At 41.2% G+C, this 17,735-nt stretch overlaps 1 protein-coding gene across 1 annotated transcript in view; it reads left to right on the top strand.

Moving 5' to 3' along the window:
• Positions 1-1,037: 1,037 nt before the first annotated feature.
• togaram1 (TOG array regulator of axonemal microtubules 1) overlaps positions 1,038-17,735 on the top strand; it is a 17,097-nt gene continuing 399 nt past the window's right edge. The window contains exons 1-23 of the mRNA XM_030718427.1: positions 1,038-1,344; positions 1,857-3,038; positions 6,994-7,054; positions 8,464-8,592; positions 8,727-8,990; positions 9,107-9,384; positions 9,538-9,761; positions 10,408-10,508; positions 10,597-10,761; positions 12,023-12,088; positions 12,386-12,555; positions 12,718-12,880; positions 13,592-13,822; positions 14,218-14,341; positions 14,437-14,542; positions 14,837-15,072; positions 15,163-15,321; positions 15,712-15,838; positions 15,940-16,055; positions 16,171-16,354; positions 16,479-16,698; positions 16,797-16,883; positions 16,976-17,735. The exon at positions 16,976-17,735 is cut by the window's right edge and continues 399 nt beyond it. Coding sequence (XP_030574287.1) covers positions 2,004-3,038; positions 6,994-7,054; positions 8,464-8,592; positions 8,727-8,990; positions 9,107-9,384; positions 9,538-9,761; positions 10,408-10,508; positions 10,597-10,761; positions 12,023-12,088; positions 12,386-12,555; positions 12,718-12,880; positions 13,592-13,822; positions 14,218-14,341; positions 14,437-14,542; positions 14,837-15,072; positions 15,163-15,321; positions 15,712-15,838; positions 15,940-16,055; positions 16,171-16,354; positions 16,479-16,698; positions 16,797-16,883; positions 16,976-17,229 — 4,500 coding nt within the window. The 5' untranslated portion in view covers positions 1,038-1,344; positions 1,857-2,003 and the 3' untranslated portion in view covers positions 17,230-17,735. The remainder of the gene's footprint in view (positions 1,345-1,856; positions 3,039-6,993; positions 7,055-8,463; positions 8,593-8,726; positions 8,991-9,106; positions 9,385-9,537; positions 9,762-10,407; positions 10,509-10,596; positions 10,762-12,022; positions 12,089-12,385; positions 12,556-12,717; positions 12,881-13,591; positions 13,823-14,217; positions 14,342-14,436; positions 14,543-14,836; positions 15,073-15,162; positions 15,322-15,711; positions 15,839-15,939; positions 16,056-16,170; positions 16,355-16,478; positions 16,699-16,796; positions 16,884-16,975) is intronic.

Raw genomic sequence — 17,735 nt, 5'->3', positions numbered from 1 at the left:
CTATGTCTAGAGTAAAGAAACCTACTTTAGAATGATTATTTACAAAATAATCATTCTAAAGTAGTAATGGTCTATTGTTTTTCCTTCAACTTTTTAAAACACTTTTCTATACAATAGCAAAAAACAAAAAAACAAAAACAAAGCATACTTCTAATCTCAAGCTATATTCATGAAATGAGACAGTGCAGATATTGTTTAATAAAGCGTGGAAAGTTGGTATATTCTCTTATTTACTTTTTATAAGGCCACGGGAATTAACGTATTAGATTACCGTCCCCATATCTAATTTATTCCCGCAAGAATATTTAATTATTCTTAAAAAAAAAAAAAGTTTAATTATTCGAACGAAAATCTATCGGCGGTTTCAGTCAGGCACAAAAACACAGCAAAATGTCTGTTTTCCCGTACCTGTGAATATATAAAATAACATGAGGACAGGGGCATGACGATTGTCGAGCATCCCCGCCGATGCCCGATGCCAGATTGTTGCAGTGTTCGCCTGAATTCATAAACAGCCAATCAGCATGCTCGTTGCATACATCGACATGGAAGTCGACGTTACTGTTTTTCTTGAGTTTTTAAGCCAAAAATATAAGATTTTTTATTAAAATACATTGTCATTTTGTGTGATGTCTTTCACGGTGCCAAAATCCTGTGTATTCAATGGTTGAGTACAGGCTAGTTTCTCCCAAGCATCTTGTACATGTTGTTTGACTTAAGATCTTTATCTGGCAAGTCGGGAACACCCACAGATAGTAGATAATACTTTAAGGCTACTTTCCTCTTGTTTTCGCTTCCTCGTACTATTTTACTGCTCTTCAATCAATATTTTTTACATAATGAATAATGACACAAAGTTTCATGTCTTTTCAGATTTTCTTGCGCGTTAACTAAAAATGTGTTACATCAATCCAAAACATGAATGCAGTGAAAAAAAAAAAAAAAGATGGGAACTACTTTCATTTTCCAGTCCACGTAAATCACACTTACAGTCACTGTCTAATTTGAGTCTTGTGCTCTGTAACGCAATCGGACGGTTTTCAGTCTGCGATGCCGCAGTTTCCATGGAAGCGCTCGGTTTGCTACATGTATTCGCCATTTTGCTGCTTCGGTGTGTGTCTGTGCGCGCGTGTGTGTGTGTGTGTGAAGTAACGGAGGTGGGAGGGGGCTCCTCTCGAGGTGAATACCTCTGTAGCTTCCAAACATTCAGCACTCCAGGCGTCAGCTAAAACAGCCGTGGAAATGTCTGCACTTACAGAACTATAGCGTCCGCAGCGTGTCATGGACATTTGGACGACGAAATATCGCCCAGCGTTGCCGAAGAGGGCCTAGGGAAAATGCAAGGTCTGTTTTCTTGGTGTTTTTCTAACTTTGCTAGCCCAGCCAGCCAGAGAATAGTGGGGACAAAATTAGCGGAGTAGCGAGTTAGCTTAGCACCAATTGAGTTGTGTTGTAGTTGGCTAAGAATCTCTGTAGCTGCGCTAATTACGCTGCTTAGCGGTAAACGTGTCGTCAAGGTTTGACTATCCACTGAAGGCGTTACTTTGTAGCAAATAACAAAGAGCAAATTTGTAGCAAATTCCTAAGAGTCTAAATCATTTTACAAAAGCAGAAATAATGTAACATACAAACGTAAAGGTTATCTTAGTCGTTCTGGTGGTAACTACGTTTCCAAGAGCCACAAGTGGTTGTGTTCCTTCGCCCTTATCTACCGTATCATGGTGATCAATCTAGGACACACTCGCGTAAAACATACACCGTTATGCGGCTCTGTGTTGCTGAATATGTTGATGCAGTGTTACAGGAACCGTTAAGTCCTTTCATGTCTGTTAATTTTTTATGCTTTGCATTCACAGCTTGACAGACAGGACTGTGGTTTTCCATCATCAATCACTCAGGATGAAAGCGCCAAGTATAGAGGAGGAGCATTACTGTCCTCACAGGATTGTGATTGCTTCCTTGGATTCTTAAATTTGACCAAATCCACCACAAGGGCACCAATAATGATACCTGGATTGATCAGCCAGGAGTTACAGGAGCAACTTCTGGATGTGAAGAATTACCAAAACCGTACGAATGGGGTGGAGGAGCTCAAGCACATCCTCTCAGAAGTGGACATTAAGTCAGTCCCTTCTGCTAGTATTGAGGACTTCATAAAATTTCTCCCTCGACTTCTTGATGATAGCAATTTCAAGGTGTTTTATAGCACCTTACAAGTTTTAAACTTATTCATTCGGAAGCTAGATACAGGTGTAGACAGGTATTTCAAACATATAGTCTTAGTGGCCCTTAAGGCTCTAGGGGACACTCGCACTGTCACCAGGAATGAATACCTGAATGTGTTTCGACAGCTAATGAAAACTGTTCCACCCCAGCAAATACTAGATCTTGTAATTGGCCACTTGAAACACAAGAATTCCAGGGTTCGGGAAGATGTCCTTAGCGTCATTATGGCAGCTATGCTCACTCATCCTAGGAAAGATTTCAGCATCCCCAAGCTTTGCTTTGAGGTTGCACCATACCTGGCAGACAGCAAAAGGAGAGTTCGTCATGCTGCTCTTGAGTTGTTTGCTATTTTTGACCATTGCCTTGATGTAGGGAAAAAGCAGCCTCTTGTGGAAGCTGTGGACATGGTTGAACTCAATGAGGATGCAGAAGGATTGATGGCAGCTGTACAGGCCAGACGAGCAAGGCGCATCCTTCCAAAACTCTCCTCGGAAGGTATAGTGGAGTACGGTTTGGTGGTGCTCAAACCGGGCCAGCGGTGCTCACCACAGCATGGTTCTGGAGCTGATCTGGACTGGGTGTTGAATGGAGGGCGTATAAGCAGTGCCAGGAGCAACAGAACAGAGCCAGACTGTGACCGATTATATGGCTATGGCAGCTTAGGATCCCTCACTGATGACCTCCCACTTCAAAGGAGGATTGTCAGCGCGGGCAAAGGGAAGAACAAACTACCCTGGGAGATGTCAAGCTTCTCGTCCACTGAGAATGACCAGCAGCAGTGCAGTACACCTAACGGAAAATGCGCTGACCAGGTGGAGCTCATCAACATTGGGGATATTCTCAATTATCTTTTATAATAATTATGTTATTATAAATATGCCATGTGGATAACTTTCACTGACTTAGCATCTGTTTTTAACTGCCTGTGTGTTTTTCCTGATGTCAGTATAAGATATCTAGTTTAGAGTGATTTTCTGGTTTAATGTTGGCTAATTCACCCAAATAACAGATGAAAACGTTGTCTTTTAGTTGTCTTTGACTGGCATTAATGAAACAAATATCAATTCAACAAATTAGGACTTGATCGTTCAGCTGTTGACTGCCTACACAGAAAAATATTTTTAACATTTTTCTTTAAAGTATCTCAGTAGCCATTGATTTCTCCCCCAGTTAGCCAGCAGCTGCAGTCGCTACATGAAAGGAGTGGTTATTTTTTTCCTTGTTGTCTGTCTTATTTTTGCCCTGCTTAGTTTGCAGAGAAAGTACTGGTGAATTTTCAGTGTCTTGACAGTGTTTGCATTGTTAGAAATTTTTTTTTTTTTTTTTTTTGTTTTGTTTTTAATAGGGTGGGTCACACCCAAAGGCAAATTTTCTTAAGAGTCTTAAGACATCTTAGAGGCGACATGCTCCTCTGAGACAGTTTTGGGGGTGAAACCTAAATATAGTTAGATCTCTCATCATGCAGTATAGATAGAGAGCAGCAGAGAGGGAGGGTGGTATCTTGCACCCATTTTGCATCCTTGTACACACTCTCCTTTGGGAACATTACCCCCCCCCCCCCCAAAAAAAAAAAAATCCTTTTCAACAGAGTATAGAATAGAATTAAATCAGTGCATTTAGTCGGCTCTTGAATAAACTGTCACTGGTATTATTCCTGGAGGAAATACAATAGATGACTCATTTTCCTGCACAGTGACACCATTGCTGCAAGGATGAGCACAAGTTTCAAGTGCAAGGCTTGCGATAATTGTTCTCAACCTACCACATTGTTTGGTTTAAGGAAGTAATGCAGAATGTGCCATTTTGTAACCTAACAAACTAGAATAATTTGTTGAATTACTACCAGCTTTATTGTAATAATGCCCTTTTTTTAATGAGATATTAATTGACAGTGCTTTGTTCTTCTAAGTTGAAGGTTTGTTCTTTGTCCTAGAGCATGTGTTTGAAAAACCTTGCCTTTACAGTGGTGTCTGTTTCCCAGCAACCCCATTACCAGATAGCACACTTACTGAAGGGACCGTGAAACATAATTGGTAATAACACAGGGTTATGCTTGTAAAACATGGCCTATTGACTGCTCCACTGTTGATTGCAATCACGCCAAGTGCTCTGCAATGAGTGCTGATCAGATTGTAGACAGTGGGACTAATTTCAGCCTCTGTGGCTGAAATAAAAAAAAAAAAAAGGCTCTAAGCTTCATTTATTCATTTTTCTAAGGTTTTGTTGTGACATTAAAACTTGAATGTAAATAGTGGAGACTATATATACTTAGTTAAAAGTGTTTAGCAGACCCAAAGCTAAATATTTCTATCTGCTGCTTTCCTTTGTCTTGTGAATGATATAACCTTGAGGCCCCTGTTATAGTGGGCCTTTGGACAAAGTTAATTTTTTAAAAGATTTCCTCCATAACCCACCACAGTGTAGCTGAAATGAAGCAGTCAAGTTGTGAGTGTAGACTTCACCTTTTTAGGAATTACAAAACATTTTCTCACAGTCGTTTTAACAGGCTCAGAAATAACTGCACAAACTAACAATCATAAATATGAAATTGATTGTATTAGTTGGAGGCAGGTCATTTGGGGGTCAGTGACTGCCCAAAGCTTGGAGCTCATGGACATCACTAAATGTTTTCTTTGTTTGAGATGCTTTATAAGGCCTGTAGTGCATCTGTCTTCAATTGCTGCTTGTTTGTAGGTTTTTCTGACTGATGACCTGGTGTCCCACTTCATATGGGACTGCACAGTATTGTTTTCCTTCTGTCCTGCAAAGTCTGTCTTTCACTCGGTGGATGTGAAGAAGGCAGGGAAGATTTTTATCATGGCCAAGTGCAGGTTAAGATTTCCATCATGGATGATGGAAATATCCCAGTGGAAACTAAGCAACAGTAAATATTGTGAAACCTCTTGTAAGGAGCCAGTGGTAGGCTGAGTTATTTTTAAATTTCACACAAGGAAAAATGATGTGAAGTGGCAGAGTCTGTGTGAGCTTCATAATTGGCTCAGAATTGCTAGAATTGTCAGGTGTGTGCTGAGCAGAGGTGGGAAGTAACGAAGTACAGATACTTTGTTGCTGTACTTAAGGAGATTTTTCAGGTATCTGTACTTGTGTATTTATTTTTCTGACTACTTTTTACTTTTACTCCCTACATTTTTACACAAGTATCTTTACTTTCTACTTATTACATTTTCAAAACAAGCTCATTACTTTAGGTTTAACGCATCTGAGAAAAGCTTGCATTTCCGATCAGCGCAGGAGCCGGCTCCTGATTGTGAGTGGGGTTTTTTTGGTGGTGGGGGCAGACACACCACACAGTAGAGGGAGAGGCTCCTGCAAAGCTCGCTTGGAGACTGGAAAGACCTAGAGGAAGTTGCACTTTACATAGAGGGTACACGTGGGAACGGTGAGGAAAATGAGTGACAGAAAACGTAAAGCACATAAAAGTGTGTGCAGTTTGTCACACAGATGGAGAAAGATGCAAGAAAGAGGACAGGAGAGGAAAAATAGAGCAGCAGCAGCAGGTCAGCTGATCACAGCCTGTACACCAAGATTATTTACTGGAGCTCACAATAGAAAATTGTGATTCTTCTTCCCATGTGGAGCCACTACAGCTGATCTTAGGGTTCCTCCACCTTCTGAATCCCACTGTAACCCCTGAGTATCCTCATGTTTAGGTGTGGAGGCATAGTCACCCTCTGCTATGTAGGACACAGAATAGAGCTGTTTTTAAATTCCCTTTCACAGTTTGTCCTACATAAGAGATCCAAGATGAGTGCATTCATTAGAATTAAAATGTATTTTGGAATAACGTTTGTATTCTCATGTAATATTTTATATTATTACAATAATATATAATGAGGTTCAGTTAGCTTTACACAAAAATAGTTGGTAGAAACATCCTCCAAAGATCTACTTTTACTTTCTTTCTCTGAGTAGATTTCAGAGCCTGTACTTTTCTACTTTTACTTGAGTAAAGAAGTTGAACCAGTACTTCAACTTTTACCAGAGTAGCTTTTAACACAAGTATGTGTACTTCTACTTAAGTACAGAGTGTCAGTACTTTTGCCACCTCTGGTGCTGAGTTGTGAATGTTTCCCTGTTGAAACCAGAGATGATTAGCAGACAGCAGGAGCCTAAATAACAGTAGCCTGCAGTTTTAACAAATATTGGAATAAAAAAGGGGAATTCAAGAACAGGAACAAACTTCAGCTTTCTTTTATCCCTATTGTATTTTCTTTAAGCGAGAGGGAGATGGTAAATTTGGATTTAAATAAAATGTATTTGCCCATCACATGCAAAATGCCAAGCTTCTAACCTGCATGTTTATAGTGGGTTTATTTTTTTAAGCTGGATATATCAAAATTTCAGACCACTTTCCACTATTTGCAGCCAGACAGGCACCTGTTTGCACTCACATTCACACCTATGGGCAATTTGGAGTCACCGATTAACCTAACCCCACTAACGGCATGTCTGTGGGAGGAAGCCGATGTACCCGGAGAGAGCCCACGCATGGGGAGAACATGCAAACTCCACACAGAAAGGTCCCAGCTAGATGGTGGATTTGAACCCAGGACCTTCTTGCTTTGTGGCAGCAGCGCTAACCACTGAACTTCCATGCTGTCCCATTTACATGTCCCACAAAAACATACTCTTGTACCACATTTAGTTGCTGGCATCTGGTCACCCCAGGCTTGCTGTGTGTTTAATCATTTTTATGTCACTTGTTTTATACTTTATTAAAATAAATAATGTTATGCTCTTTCACAGGTGGCAATTGAGGATGGCCTTCATTTGTCCAGGAAGCCAGAAACCTACATACCCAGTTTTAGTAAGTGCCAAGACTTTGTTCTCTTAACATTGTCTTTACATTCATGTACAGCAAGTTGACAAGTGCAGTTGACAGCTTATCATGGTCAACTTCAGCTTGACTCAGTTTAGAGCAGCTTTAAATTGGATTATCATGCTGAGTCAGAGGAGTCACTGTTCCACATGTCAACAAAAACCCCTGAGATGAGCACAGTGACAAGCTGTCTGGCAGGTTGGTGTCATACGAGTTCACATCATGCCAGAAGAGACTGTACCATCCACCAACTGTTCTGTTTTCTGAACCTAATTACCTTTTTATCAGCGTTCTGATTGGCAGTTAGTTTGGGCTAACAGGACAAAGTCACTGCATAAATGAATGGAGAGCATACCATAACTGCAATACCAGTGTTTACCAGGCCATTAAAAATGTATATAGAATCACCAGTCAGATCATATATAAATACTTCCCATATTCCCTTATTAAGCATGCACAGTATTGCAAAACATGGAAGCTAAGTTGAAGGTGCTGACATGATCGACAGTTCTGCCAGATCCCACCAGAGAACTGGAACAAAATGCCATGCTTATTCACTGTTGGTTAATGCAGCTATTGATTAGTACAGCAGTCCCTCAGAAAGGGGCATCAACAGCAGCAGCTCATTTGACTAAAAGCTACAGATACTGAAACAGAATAAAGGATCTCTGTTGTGTTTGAGATGAAAATCTGTTGGAACATGTCAGACTTTAGCATTTAAAAGGTAATACAACTTTCAAGGTGGACACAGGCAGTAAAGAAGAACAGTGAAGAAATACAGTATTCAAACAGTACTATCAAAGTTACTGTGGCTTACTTTATTATTGCTCAAATATTATGTTGTTTCTCTCACATTTCAGTGCATTTTCTGCTTGCAGATATTAGACTCACTTCCAATACTGTTTTGTTACAAGTTGGACGCATGCTTGTGGTAATCCTAAAATAAATATACAAGTTTGGACATGTGCCTGAAATATTTAAATGTAGTGACCTCTTCAACACCCAGTAAAAGTCAATAGTGTGCTTAGTTAAAGTTTTCCATTGTTGTGTAACTTTACCATGTAAATGTGCAGTTTCTATGGCTGCTGGTGAGCTGTGCTCACAGGTGAGCCTGGAATCAAGCTGCTAAACTTTTCAGTCCAAAGTTTTCCAGCAGTATTTACCCTGTTAGCAGTCAGTTCTCTCCATTATCCCTTTTTTAAAACTTAATTCCCCCCTTTTAAAATTTTTTTCCCTGAAACTTTCAGTCTCAGCTAAAGGTTCAGAAAAAAAATTCAGCTTTATTGCACCTTTTTATAATAGACTTTTTAGGGGTTTATAGAGCTGTTATTTTAGTAACTACTTTAGTATTTAGCATTTGTTTTTTGTGAAAATGTGAAAATGTACTTTGCATCTAGGTTCTACAGAGCCTCGTAAGCCCCAGGCCTCCCGAAGGAGGGAGTCTCCTGCACATCTCAGGAGAAGTGGAAGCCTCAACTTAGAACCTGATCTCTTTAAAACAACTAACTTCTCTGACCCAGATGTTGGTATGGAGTTGTGTCAAAATATTTATTAGTTTACCCTAACTTTTCTTGCAAGTAAAATCTAGGCACACTTAAAGCTGCATTTAGTTGCCATACAAGTTTTTGTTGGTCTGATGACTGAATGTAATGTCTGACAGTGGCACCCAAAGGACGTCTGCTCTCAAGGAACCCCAGTGTTGAGCGAACATTTTCCCTCCCCTCAAACTCTACTACGTCCAGCTCTTTTCTTCTGCCCTCCTACCCATTGGCTACACTCCCAGGTGGGATGCTACCTCCAACACTGTCCCACCGCCATGCAGACTCCTCCCTCTCTATGTCCAACACCTGGCCCAACAAGAAAGACAATAGCCCCCACCAGCGAGAAAGCAGCCCCTGGAGAGAGACAGCAAGCACAGCAAAAGGTAATCTAGTTTAAAAAAAAAAAAGACTTCAGTCCATATGTATTGGTTCATCTGTAATGTAAAAAACTTTTTGACCTGTTTTTATTTATGCATTTTTTGTTTCTTTCCTCCTCTAGGCGACCTCTCGAGCAGACGCTCTCCCAGACCTCTTTGTACCTCCCTCGCAAATTCTTCCACTTCATCGTTCCGACGGGCCCTGAGCAGTCCCAGAGGCACTGTCTCCGTCTCACCGGTAATCCCTCCAACAGAGCACACCCATTCTGTTAATGGCCAGAGACACAATGCTCCAGGAAGCCCTCAGAATCAGGAGCTAGAAAAGAACCTTCATGTGGGCCCTAGTGGCGTCAGTGCGGTGGATGATCTTCAAGAGGATGACCCTCTGGACATGCAGGAGGTCAGCAGAACTGTCTGTTTTTCTAACTGTATGTTGGTTATATTTAGCTACCAATGTCAGGCCATATGTGCATGAACAGGAGAACAAAATAAAATGATTGTATTTCTTCTCAAACCTCTGTAAGCTTGTATAAGCTTTGTCATTTGCTTGCAGATGCTCAACTCCCTTCGCTCTCTACGCAACAGCGCTGCCAAGAAGAGGGCCAAAGTGAGCCTTAGTAGTCCAGATCCAGATAGTCCTGACTCAGCTGTGAAGGTGGACTTGGGTCTAGACTCACCCTCATACACTTCTCCAGTGCTTACCAGCTCAACCAGTGAAAGTGGTCTTTCCAGTCTGAGCTCAGTTGCAAATTCCAGCTTTAATGGCATAAAAAATAGGTAAAAGAGCCAAATTTTTATGCTTTTAGCATATATTGCTAATGATGTCCACTCACAATTTCATACAGTTTGACTTTGTTGGTCTTGCTATACACTCAGATTATGTTAATAAACCAGATAAAAGACACCTCCGTATGGAGTGTTGGAAATACATAAAGAATAAAAAAAATGTCTAGCATCAACTTCTTCAGTTAGCCAAATATTTGTTCCTGGTGCACCCTTTTGCTGTGATCAAAATACAAGGGAGAAAAATTAATGTGTGTGTTTTTAACTTTATTTTTGTAATTTACAACAGAAAATGGAGCCAATAAATAAAAAAAAAAACATCGTACACAGCCTTTAGTGATAGAGTGAAATCTATTAGAGACAAAAAAGTAGCAGGTCAGACAGGTATGTTTACAAAGTAATGTTTTACGCCTTCATCAATGTAACAGGGTATTTTTTTTTTTTTTTTAATAAGGATTAATGTATGAAGGGACATAAAATGGTTCAGATACCTGTTATAATTAATCTGAGCAAATGTCACAGACTTGTTGACAGGTTTAAGGGCTGTAACCCGGTAGTCATTAAGTGTTCTCTGATGATGCGTTGAATGGTGCCAGGCAGTTTCTCGTCATCATTTCTCACTTGTCACGTCTGTCAACAGCCCTGGAAACTCTGCCTATGCAGGAATGAAACCCCGCATTGCAAGAGTGCCTTCTGGAAAACTGAGGTCTTCTGTGTCCATGGATTTCAGCAGCCTTCAAGGTAGAAAAGGGGGAGAAATGGTTTTGTCCATCTGTTGCAGCGCCTTGTATCTTGTTTTTTTACATCTTTGTTTTCTGTTTTTTCCAAGTATTGTCCCAGGGAGATGAATTGTCATCTGGAGTGGGTGTAGTTGGGCAGAGTGTTACATACTCTAATGGAACAATCAAAACTGATGAAGAGACAATGGCACCATCCCCTCCATTGGTCAAACCAGCTTTCCGCGAATCGCTCAGAGCTCAGAAGCATGCAAAAGGTCAGCCAGCATTGATAAGAACGAAGCTTTATAGTGGATATACCATCTAATAATTGTACACTATATTGCCAAAAGAATTCACTCACCTATCCAAATCGTTGAATTCAGGTGTTCCTATCACTTCCATGGCCACAGGTGTAAAAAGCCAAGCACTTAGCATTGCAGACTGCTTCTACAAGCATTTGTGAAAGAATGGGTCGCTCTCAGGAGCTCAGTGAATTCCAGCGTGGTACCGCGATAGGATGCCACCTGTGCAACAAGTCCAGTCTTGAAATTTCATCATCACTAAATATTCCACTGTCAACTCAGCCACAAAGTAGTAGGCCTCATAAAATTACAGAGGGGGCTCAGCGGGTGCTGAAGCGCATAGAGGTTGCCAACTTTCTGCAGACCTCCAAATTTCATGTGGCCTTCAGATCAGCTCAAGAAAGTGTAGAGTGTAGAGAGCTTCATGGAATGGGTTTCCATGGCCAAACAGCTGCACCTCCAAGGCTTACAACAAGTGCAATGCATAGTGTTGGATGTAGTGGTGTAAAGCACGCCGGTACTGGACTCTAGATTAGCAGAGACGTGTGACAAATCACGCTTCCCTGTCTGGCAAACTGATGGACAAGTCTGGTTTGGCCAGGAGAACGGTATTTGTCTGACTGCATTGTGCCAAGTGTAAAGTTTGGTGGAGGGGGGATTATGGTGTTTCGTTGTTTTTCAGGAGTTGGGCTCGGCCCCTTAGTTCCAGTGAAAGGAACTCTTAATGCTTCAGCATACCAAGACATTTTCGATAGTTTCATGCTCCCAACTTTGTGGGAACAGTTTGGGGATGGCCCCTTCCTGTTCCAACGTGACTGTGCACCAGTGCACAAAGCAGGTCCATAAAGACATGGATGAGTGAGTTTGGTGTGGAAGAACTTGACTGACCTGCACAGAGTTCTGACCTCAACCCAACACAACAACTTTTGGATGAATCAGAGCGCAGACTCTGAGCCAGACCTTCTCATGCAACATCAGTGTCTGACCTCAGAAATGCGCTTCTGTGGAAGAATGGTCAAAAATTCCCAGAAACCTTGTGGAAAGCCTTCCCAGAAGACTTGAAGCTGTTAATGCTGCAAAGGGTGGGCCGACGACATTTTAAACCCTATGGATTAAGAATGTGACGGCTCTCAAGTTCAAATGCGTGTGAAGGCAGATGAGTGAATACTTTTAGCAATATTAGTGTATGTGCTCAGACAATTAAATCTCATTATTCATCTCCTTTGATCTTTAGGATCCCAGAGCCACAGCAGCAGCAGGAAATCAGGCACAGACATGCCTGAAGGAGTAATTGGCAGAGGTAAGTCTCAGACCTGTGAAGGACACAAGTTATCATTTGATTGTCCAGTGTTTTCCTGTGTTACTAAGCTAATGTGGCTCAGTGCTGTTTTTTATTTTTTTTAAAACAAAGAACTCAATGACAGAATGTTTATTTCCAAAGCATTTTTAAACTGAAAAATTTTAAACTGAACATCTTCAACAATTTTTGATGAGTTACAGCTTCTTTCTGAGCATATTTAATTCTGAACACTTCCCCTACATGATCAACCAGGGAAAGTGGTCACTGAAAGTCATCTTATTCACTCGTGCTTCTTAGGCATGTTTGGCACTGCAGTGTCCTCCGGCCATCCAGGAGTTCCCTGGGCACTTGAGCAGGGGGAATTACTGTTCAAACCCCCCACCGATCTCTCTGTTGGCATCTACAGCAGTGGCGTGTCTGGCAGTCACCAAGATGGTGATATCATCCGACGTACAGATGAGGTTAAGGTTAGTCACACCATGTTCAGTGAGGGATTAGGAGTGTTGCTATATGTTGTCCTGATATTTAAATAATGAAATGTTGATGTCAGGTTTATATTGACTATATAAGCTTTCAGTTACCAAAATTTCATTGTGTGAGTTGTTTTGTTTTGTTTTATGATTGTGCAGGAGAAGATGACATATACAAGGTTTGGCCGGGACAAGAACAGGCTGGATCTACTAGATGGCCAAATAAGTCAAAGGGACAATGCAGGAGACAAGAGTCGCCACCGTGCCAGACAGATGCGCTCTGAAACACCAACAGAGGAAAATGGAGCATTAGACATTAAAGGTAAGAGAAAGTTTTGGAAACTTGAACTAGCTAATCTCATCAGGAAAGCATAAACACTTTTTAAATAACTATTTACAGTTATTCTGGTTATGGGGGGGGGGGGGGGGGACCTCTTTGCAGATCATAAAAGCTTTTCATATTTTGTAATCTTTTCATATGTGAATCCTTTTTATTCATCTATACATGTCAGCTTTGTGTCTGGTGCATCCTTTGGCATCTTTCTGAGTTACTGAGCTCACCAAAAAAAATTAATAAGTTTGCAGAATGCCCTAAAGAGTAATAATATGTATTAGTATTGATTTGCTTCATAGCCCAATCATCCTGTCATCCCCCCTTTGGGATTGCAGATAACCAATGGGTCAGGTTAAAATGTGTGGCCCAAACTCAAAATGCTCAGAGGTGCATGCGTGAGAAACACACAGCATGAGTTTTTCTCACTTCCAGCTTGAAGAGATGTTTACACATTGATGTACACCGATGAATGATTTAATAATTAGAGTGGACTGATGCCAGCCGAAGAGCTAAAACATCAGTCATCATTTGAATGAATACGAGGAATTAATGAGGAATGCATTTATGTAAATGTTTTCTGTGTGAATAATAGAAGTCTATCACTTTAATAGATTTGTGAAACAGTGTTATGTTTGGCATGTCTGAAAAGTTCTGATGTGTGTGTCCGGAGACTTAAAATGTTACACTTCTCTGTTGTAGATCTGCATCTGAATGGCAGCATGCTGACATCTAAAGCAGACCCTCTCTCTGAGTCCCCCCTCAGCCCCACCAGTCCTGACACTCCCCAAGGACCCCAAAGCCCAATTAAGTGCTTCACACCACCTCACCACCCAAGCCCTCCTACAGTTCCACCCAATTCTAGAAATGTGTCCCGTCTTAGAAGGGCACCTAGCCTGAGCAGAACCCGACCCTCACTGTCCCACAGTTCAGGTCAGTGGGTCTAAAAAGCCAAGCATTCATAGACTTTTACTACATGCTGCATGAAATGTCAAACGTAATTATCATCTTTATTGCACACAGAAAATGTCACATTGAGTTTTTCTCATGTTGCTCTGTGTCCTCTCTCACTGCTTAGCAATACTCAGTCATATTTGTTTATAAAAAATGTTGGAACATTAATTATACTGCCAGAGCCATCAGAGCATGGGTGAATAAGATGTTTGCTCTGGGTAATGTGCCACAATGCTTTGTTTTGACAACCTACTGTTAATGCACCACCGCCCACACAGGCACACACACACACACACATACTGCTTGTTTTCAGACTGATTGAGATGTAACACGAGACTGAATCTGTGTTGTGTGGTGTCTAATGGGCCATTTAGATGAGCTGTCCCCCGGTATTATGAGCCACAGGAAAAATCTCTCCGATCCTCCAGAGCTGTGCCCATTTTCGAAACCTGACTTGGCACTGATACAGAGCTTCAATCTGCTGAACTCTGAAGACTGGTGAGAAACGCTCAATCCATCATACTTAGACATCTCTTTAAATGTGGACCACAGAGTAAAATTACTGCCATTTGTGTGTTATTTTTTTAATGTAGGAAGAAGAAGATTGAAGGTCTGACATTCCTGCGCTCTCTTGCCCATTACCACTCAGACACACTTCAGGCCAAGCTTCATGATGTGTGCCTGTGTCTAATTCAAGAGGTAAATTTGTTCTATAACAGTCCCACATAATTTTGAACTCTTTTTTTGGTGGTGTCTTACTCTGCTGTTAATATCCAGTTTTGCAATTACATTTAACTTGTCAGTTTCCTAATAGTTAGATTTAATAATTCTATATGATCTCAGCTTTAACTACTTGACAATTTGGTTCATTCTTGTGGGTTTTTTGTTTTTTGGGGGGGTTCTTTGGTCAGATATCTTAAATATATTTTTGTTGTGTTATTAGTGCTCAAATGCTCTTCTTATCCCTTAAACACTAATAATGATCTTATTTAGGTGAAAAACCTGCGGTCAGGTGTGTCCAGGGTTGCGGTGTGTACTTTAGGTGACCTGTACACACATCTTCATCGAGCCATGGACCAGGAGCTAGAGGGGACAGTTAAAGCTTTGCTGCAAAAGGCTGGGGAGAGTAACGCCTTCATCAGGCAGGATGTCGATGCAGCACTGGATTGCATGGTGCAGCACTGCACTCCTACTCGAAGCATTAATGCTTTACTCACTGGAGGACTCAGGTTAGATTGCACACAGAACAAACAGTTGTTTGTTTGAATGATGGTCTTTTAAGCTTTGATTGCTGAATTGGTTTCCTCCTCTGCTGATAGTCACCTTAATGCAGTGGTGAGGAAATGCACAGCTCAACATCTGGCTAATCTGGTTGAGAAGGTTGGTGCCGCACGTCTCCTTTCTGGGGCTAAAGATCTCACTGACAGAATTTTACCTGCCGTGACCAAACTCGCACAAGACTCCTCACAGGAAGCCAGGTATGTAGAAACAAGTCTGATTCATGGATTTTACAGATTGTCTGTATTCGTTTGACTAGTAAGATTTTATATTTTTTGTATTACCATAAAAAGCATTTAGCAATAAAACAGTGGGGAAGAAATGCCAAATTTGAGATTGAGATTCACGATTTTTAGACTACAAAAGGACGTGGTACAATCCAAATCCACTTTTAATATAATGCAGTATGGTATAATCCAACGTAAATGGCAAACCTGCACATTGCCCCAAAATTGAATTAGTATTTGGAACACTAGCCAAAATATAGAAATGCTTTTACTGTTGCTTTTGGATTACACATCCAAAAAAAGTATGACACCCGTCAGAGATTGTTAATGTCTGAGATACCATCACACTGTCTCTCCCCAAAGGTACTTTGGACGTCGAATGCTGCTGTCCCTGTCTTCCCACCCAGAATTTGAAAAGATCCTGGAGAAATACATCCCTACCAAAGACCTGCAGACTGTCAGAGAGACTGTCTTCACTATAAAGACAAAGGCACTATTTTTGTTTCCGTTTATGTTTACAGGAAAACTGGTATTTTTGCTAGAAGTCAAATGTAGCCATCTAACTGGGAGATCGTTTGGGGGGTTTTTTAGGGTCTTGGTGAGATGCCTCAAGATACTCAGTCAGCCAGAGGCAGACGCTCCCTCCCAGGCAGCGGTACAGTCAGAGCCTCGTCTCTCAACAGAGAGCCACTCAACCAAACCAACAGGTGGGTGTAGATATCAAGCCAGTGTCCCAAAAATGCCCATTAATGCAAATCCAGCTTCCACAAACTATGTAACACAAATGGAAAGCATTTGAATTATCATAAATTTTACATACAGGGAGTCTCACAGCCATTACAGCTGTAGATCTCAGACACAGAGTATTGCAGACAAGACTGAATATATCAAGCAGATCTCAGGTCTGCTGGGTTCAAAGGACTTCAGAGAGAGGATCAAAGGCATCAAGCAGCTAGTGGCTGACTGCCAGCACAACCCAAACATGGTCATCAACAGTATATTCCCGGTTAGTACTACTATTTTTTTTCCTCCAAATCCATTCAGTATTTCTTTTTGTACATTGTCACTATTCTCACTTATTATGAAAAGACCACAAAGTTTTTATCCTCCTCCCTCTGGTCTCCTCCTAGGTGTTTGATGCCTTCAGAGCAAGGCTGCAGGAGTCCAACAGCAAGGTCAACCTGTGTGCCCTGGAGTCTTTACAGAAAATCATCCACTTGTTAAAGGACAACCTGTCCCAGGTTGTCAACATCCTGGTCCCAGCAATCGTGGACAATCACCTCAACTCAAAGAACAATGCCATCTACTCTGCTGCTATTGAAGCAATCAATGCACTTCTCTTAAATCTAGGTACTCATTTTGAGCATTAAAATATTTTTTTAGAGGTGAACCTTTAGGTTAAAAATGGCTTCAATTTGACTTTGTCATCTTTTTTCCTGTCACTACAGACAGCATGCTTCTCCTTCAGCCTTTTTGCACCAAGGCTCAGTTTTTAAGTGGGAAAGGAAAGGTGGATCTAATTGAAAAGGTCGCAGGTATGTCTGATGTAATAGTTCTGCACCTGTAATGAGCTCCTGCTCTGATTTTATCTGAATCCATCGTGTTGCTTCTCATCTTGTATATTTAGATCTCGTGACAGAGCTCTACCCTCGTAAGCCCCAGATGGTAGAGCAGAAAGTGTTGCCCTTGCTCTGGCACCTCCTGGGCACCTCTACCCACAGCGGCACCATTCATGGCCGGGGCGGCAGCGTAAGAGGTGCTACCGCCAACCTGTGCCAAGCCCTTTATGCCCAGATGGGCCCAAGCCTGAGCGAGTGTGCTGCCTCCCAGCCTGCCAATGTCCATAAAAGTTTAAATGATATCCTGAGGACCTTATCATAAGGTAAAGCTGACTCCAAACACAACCAAATGTTGGAAGAGGAACAGCATTAAAACTGATCTTACTTGAAGATGGAGATGTCCTACATTTCTTACAGTGCCTGCACTTTTATATAAATACAGAGAAAGTCCTTTAAAAGTTGGAGCTCTTATTCTTATCTCAGTGAGATTTCTTCTGGTACAGAAGCATGGACAGCTGTAACATACTGACATCAGGTTTTCCCACATACTCAGACTGCTCTCTTTGCACTTTGAAAGTAGCTCATTGTTGTTGCTTTTTCCCATAACCTATACATGTACTGTAGACAAATCAGAGACACTATTGCAGAATGTAAAAATTAATTGCACAAAAAAAGAAGAGGAAGAACACAGGGACCCGAAAGTTGTATATTTTTGCTGTTTCATCAAATGTGATGTGATATTTTTAAAATGTCTTTATGAAGTCGATTTGGAGATTTCTGAACTGAGATTAACAAGAATAGTACAAAAAAAATACTTTTGTACAGCTC

This window comes from Archocentrus centrarchus, chromosome 22, assembly GCF_007364275.1.
Source record: "Archocentrus centrarchus isolate MPI-CPG fArcCen1 chromosome 22, fArcCen1, whole genome shotgun sequence".
Classification (NCBI taxonomy): Eukaryota; Metazoa; Chordata; class Actinopteri; order Cichliformes; family Cichlidae; genus Archocentrus; species Archocentrus centrarchus.
Note: the sequence above shows the minus strand (reverse complement) of the source record. Positions and strands in the feature narration are given on the sequence as shown.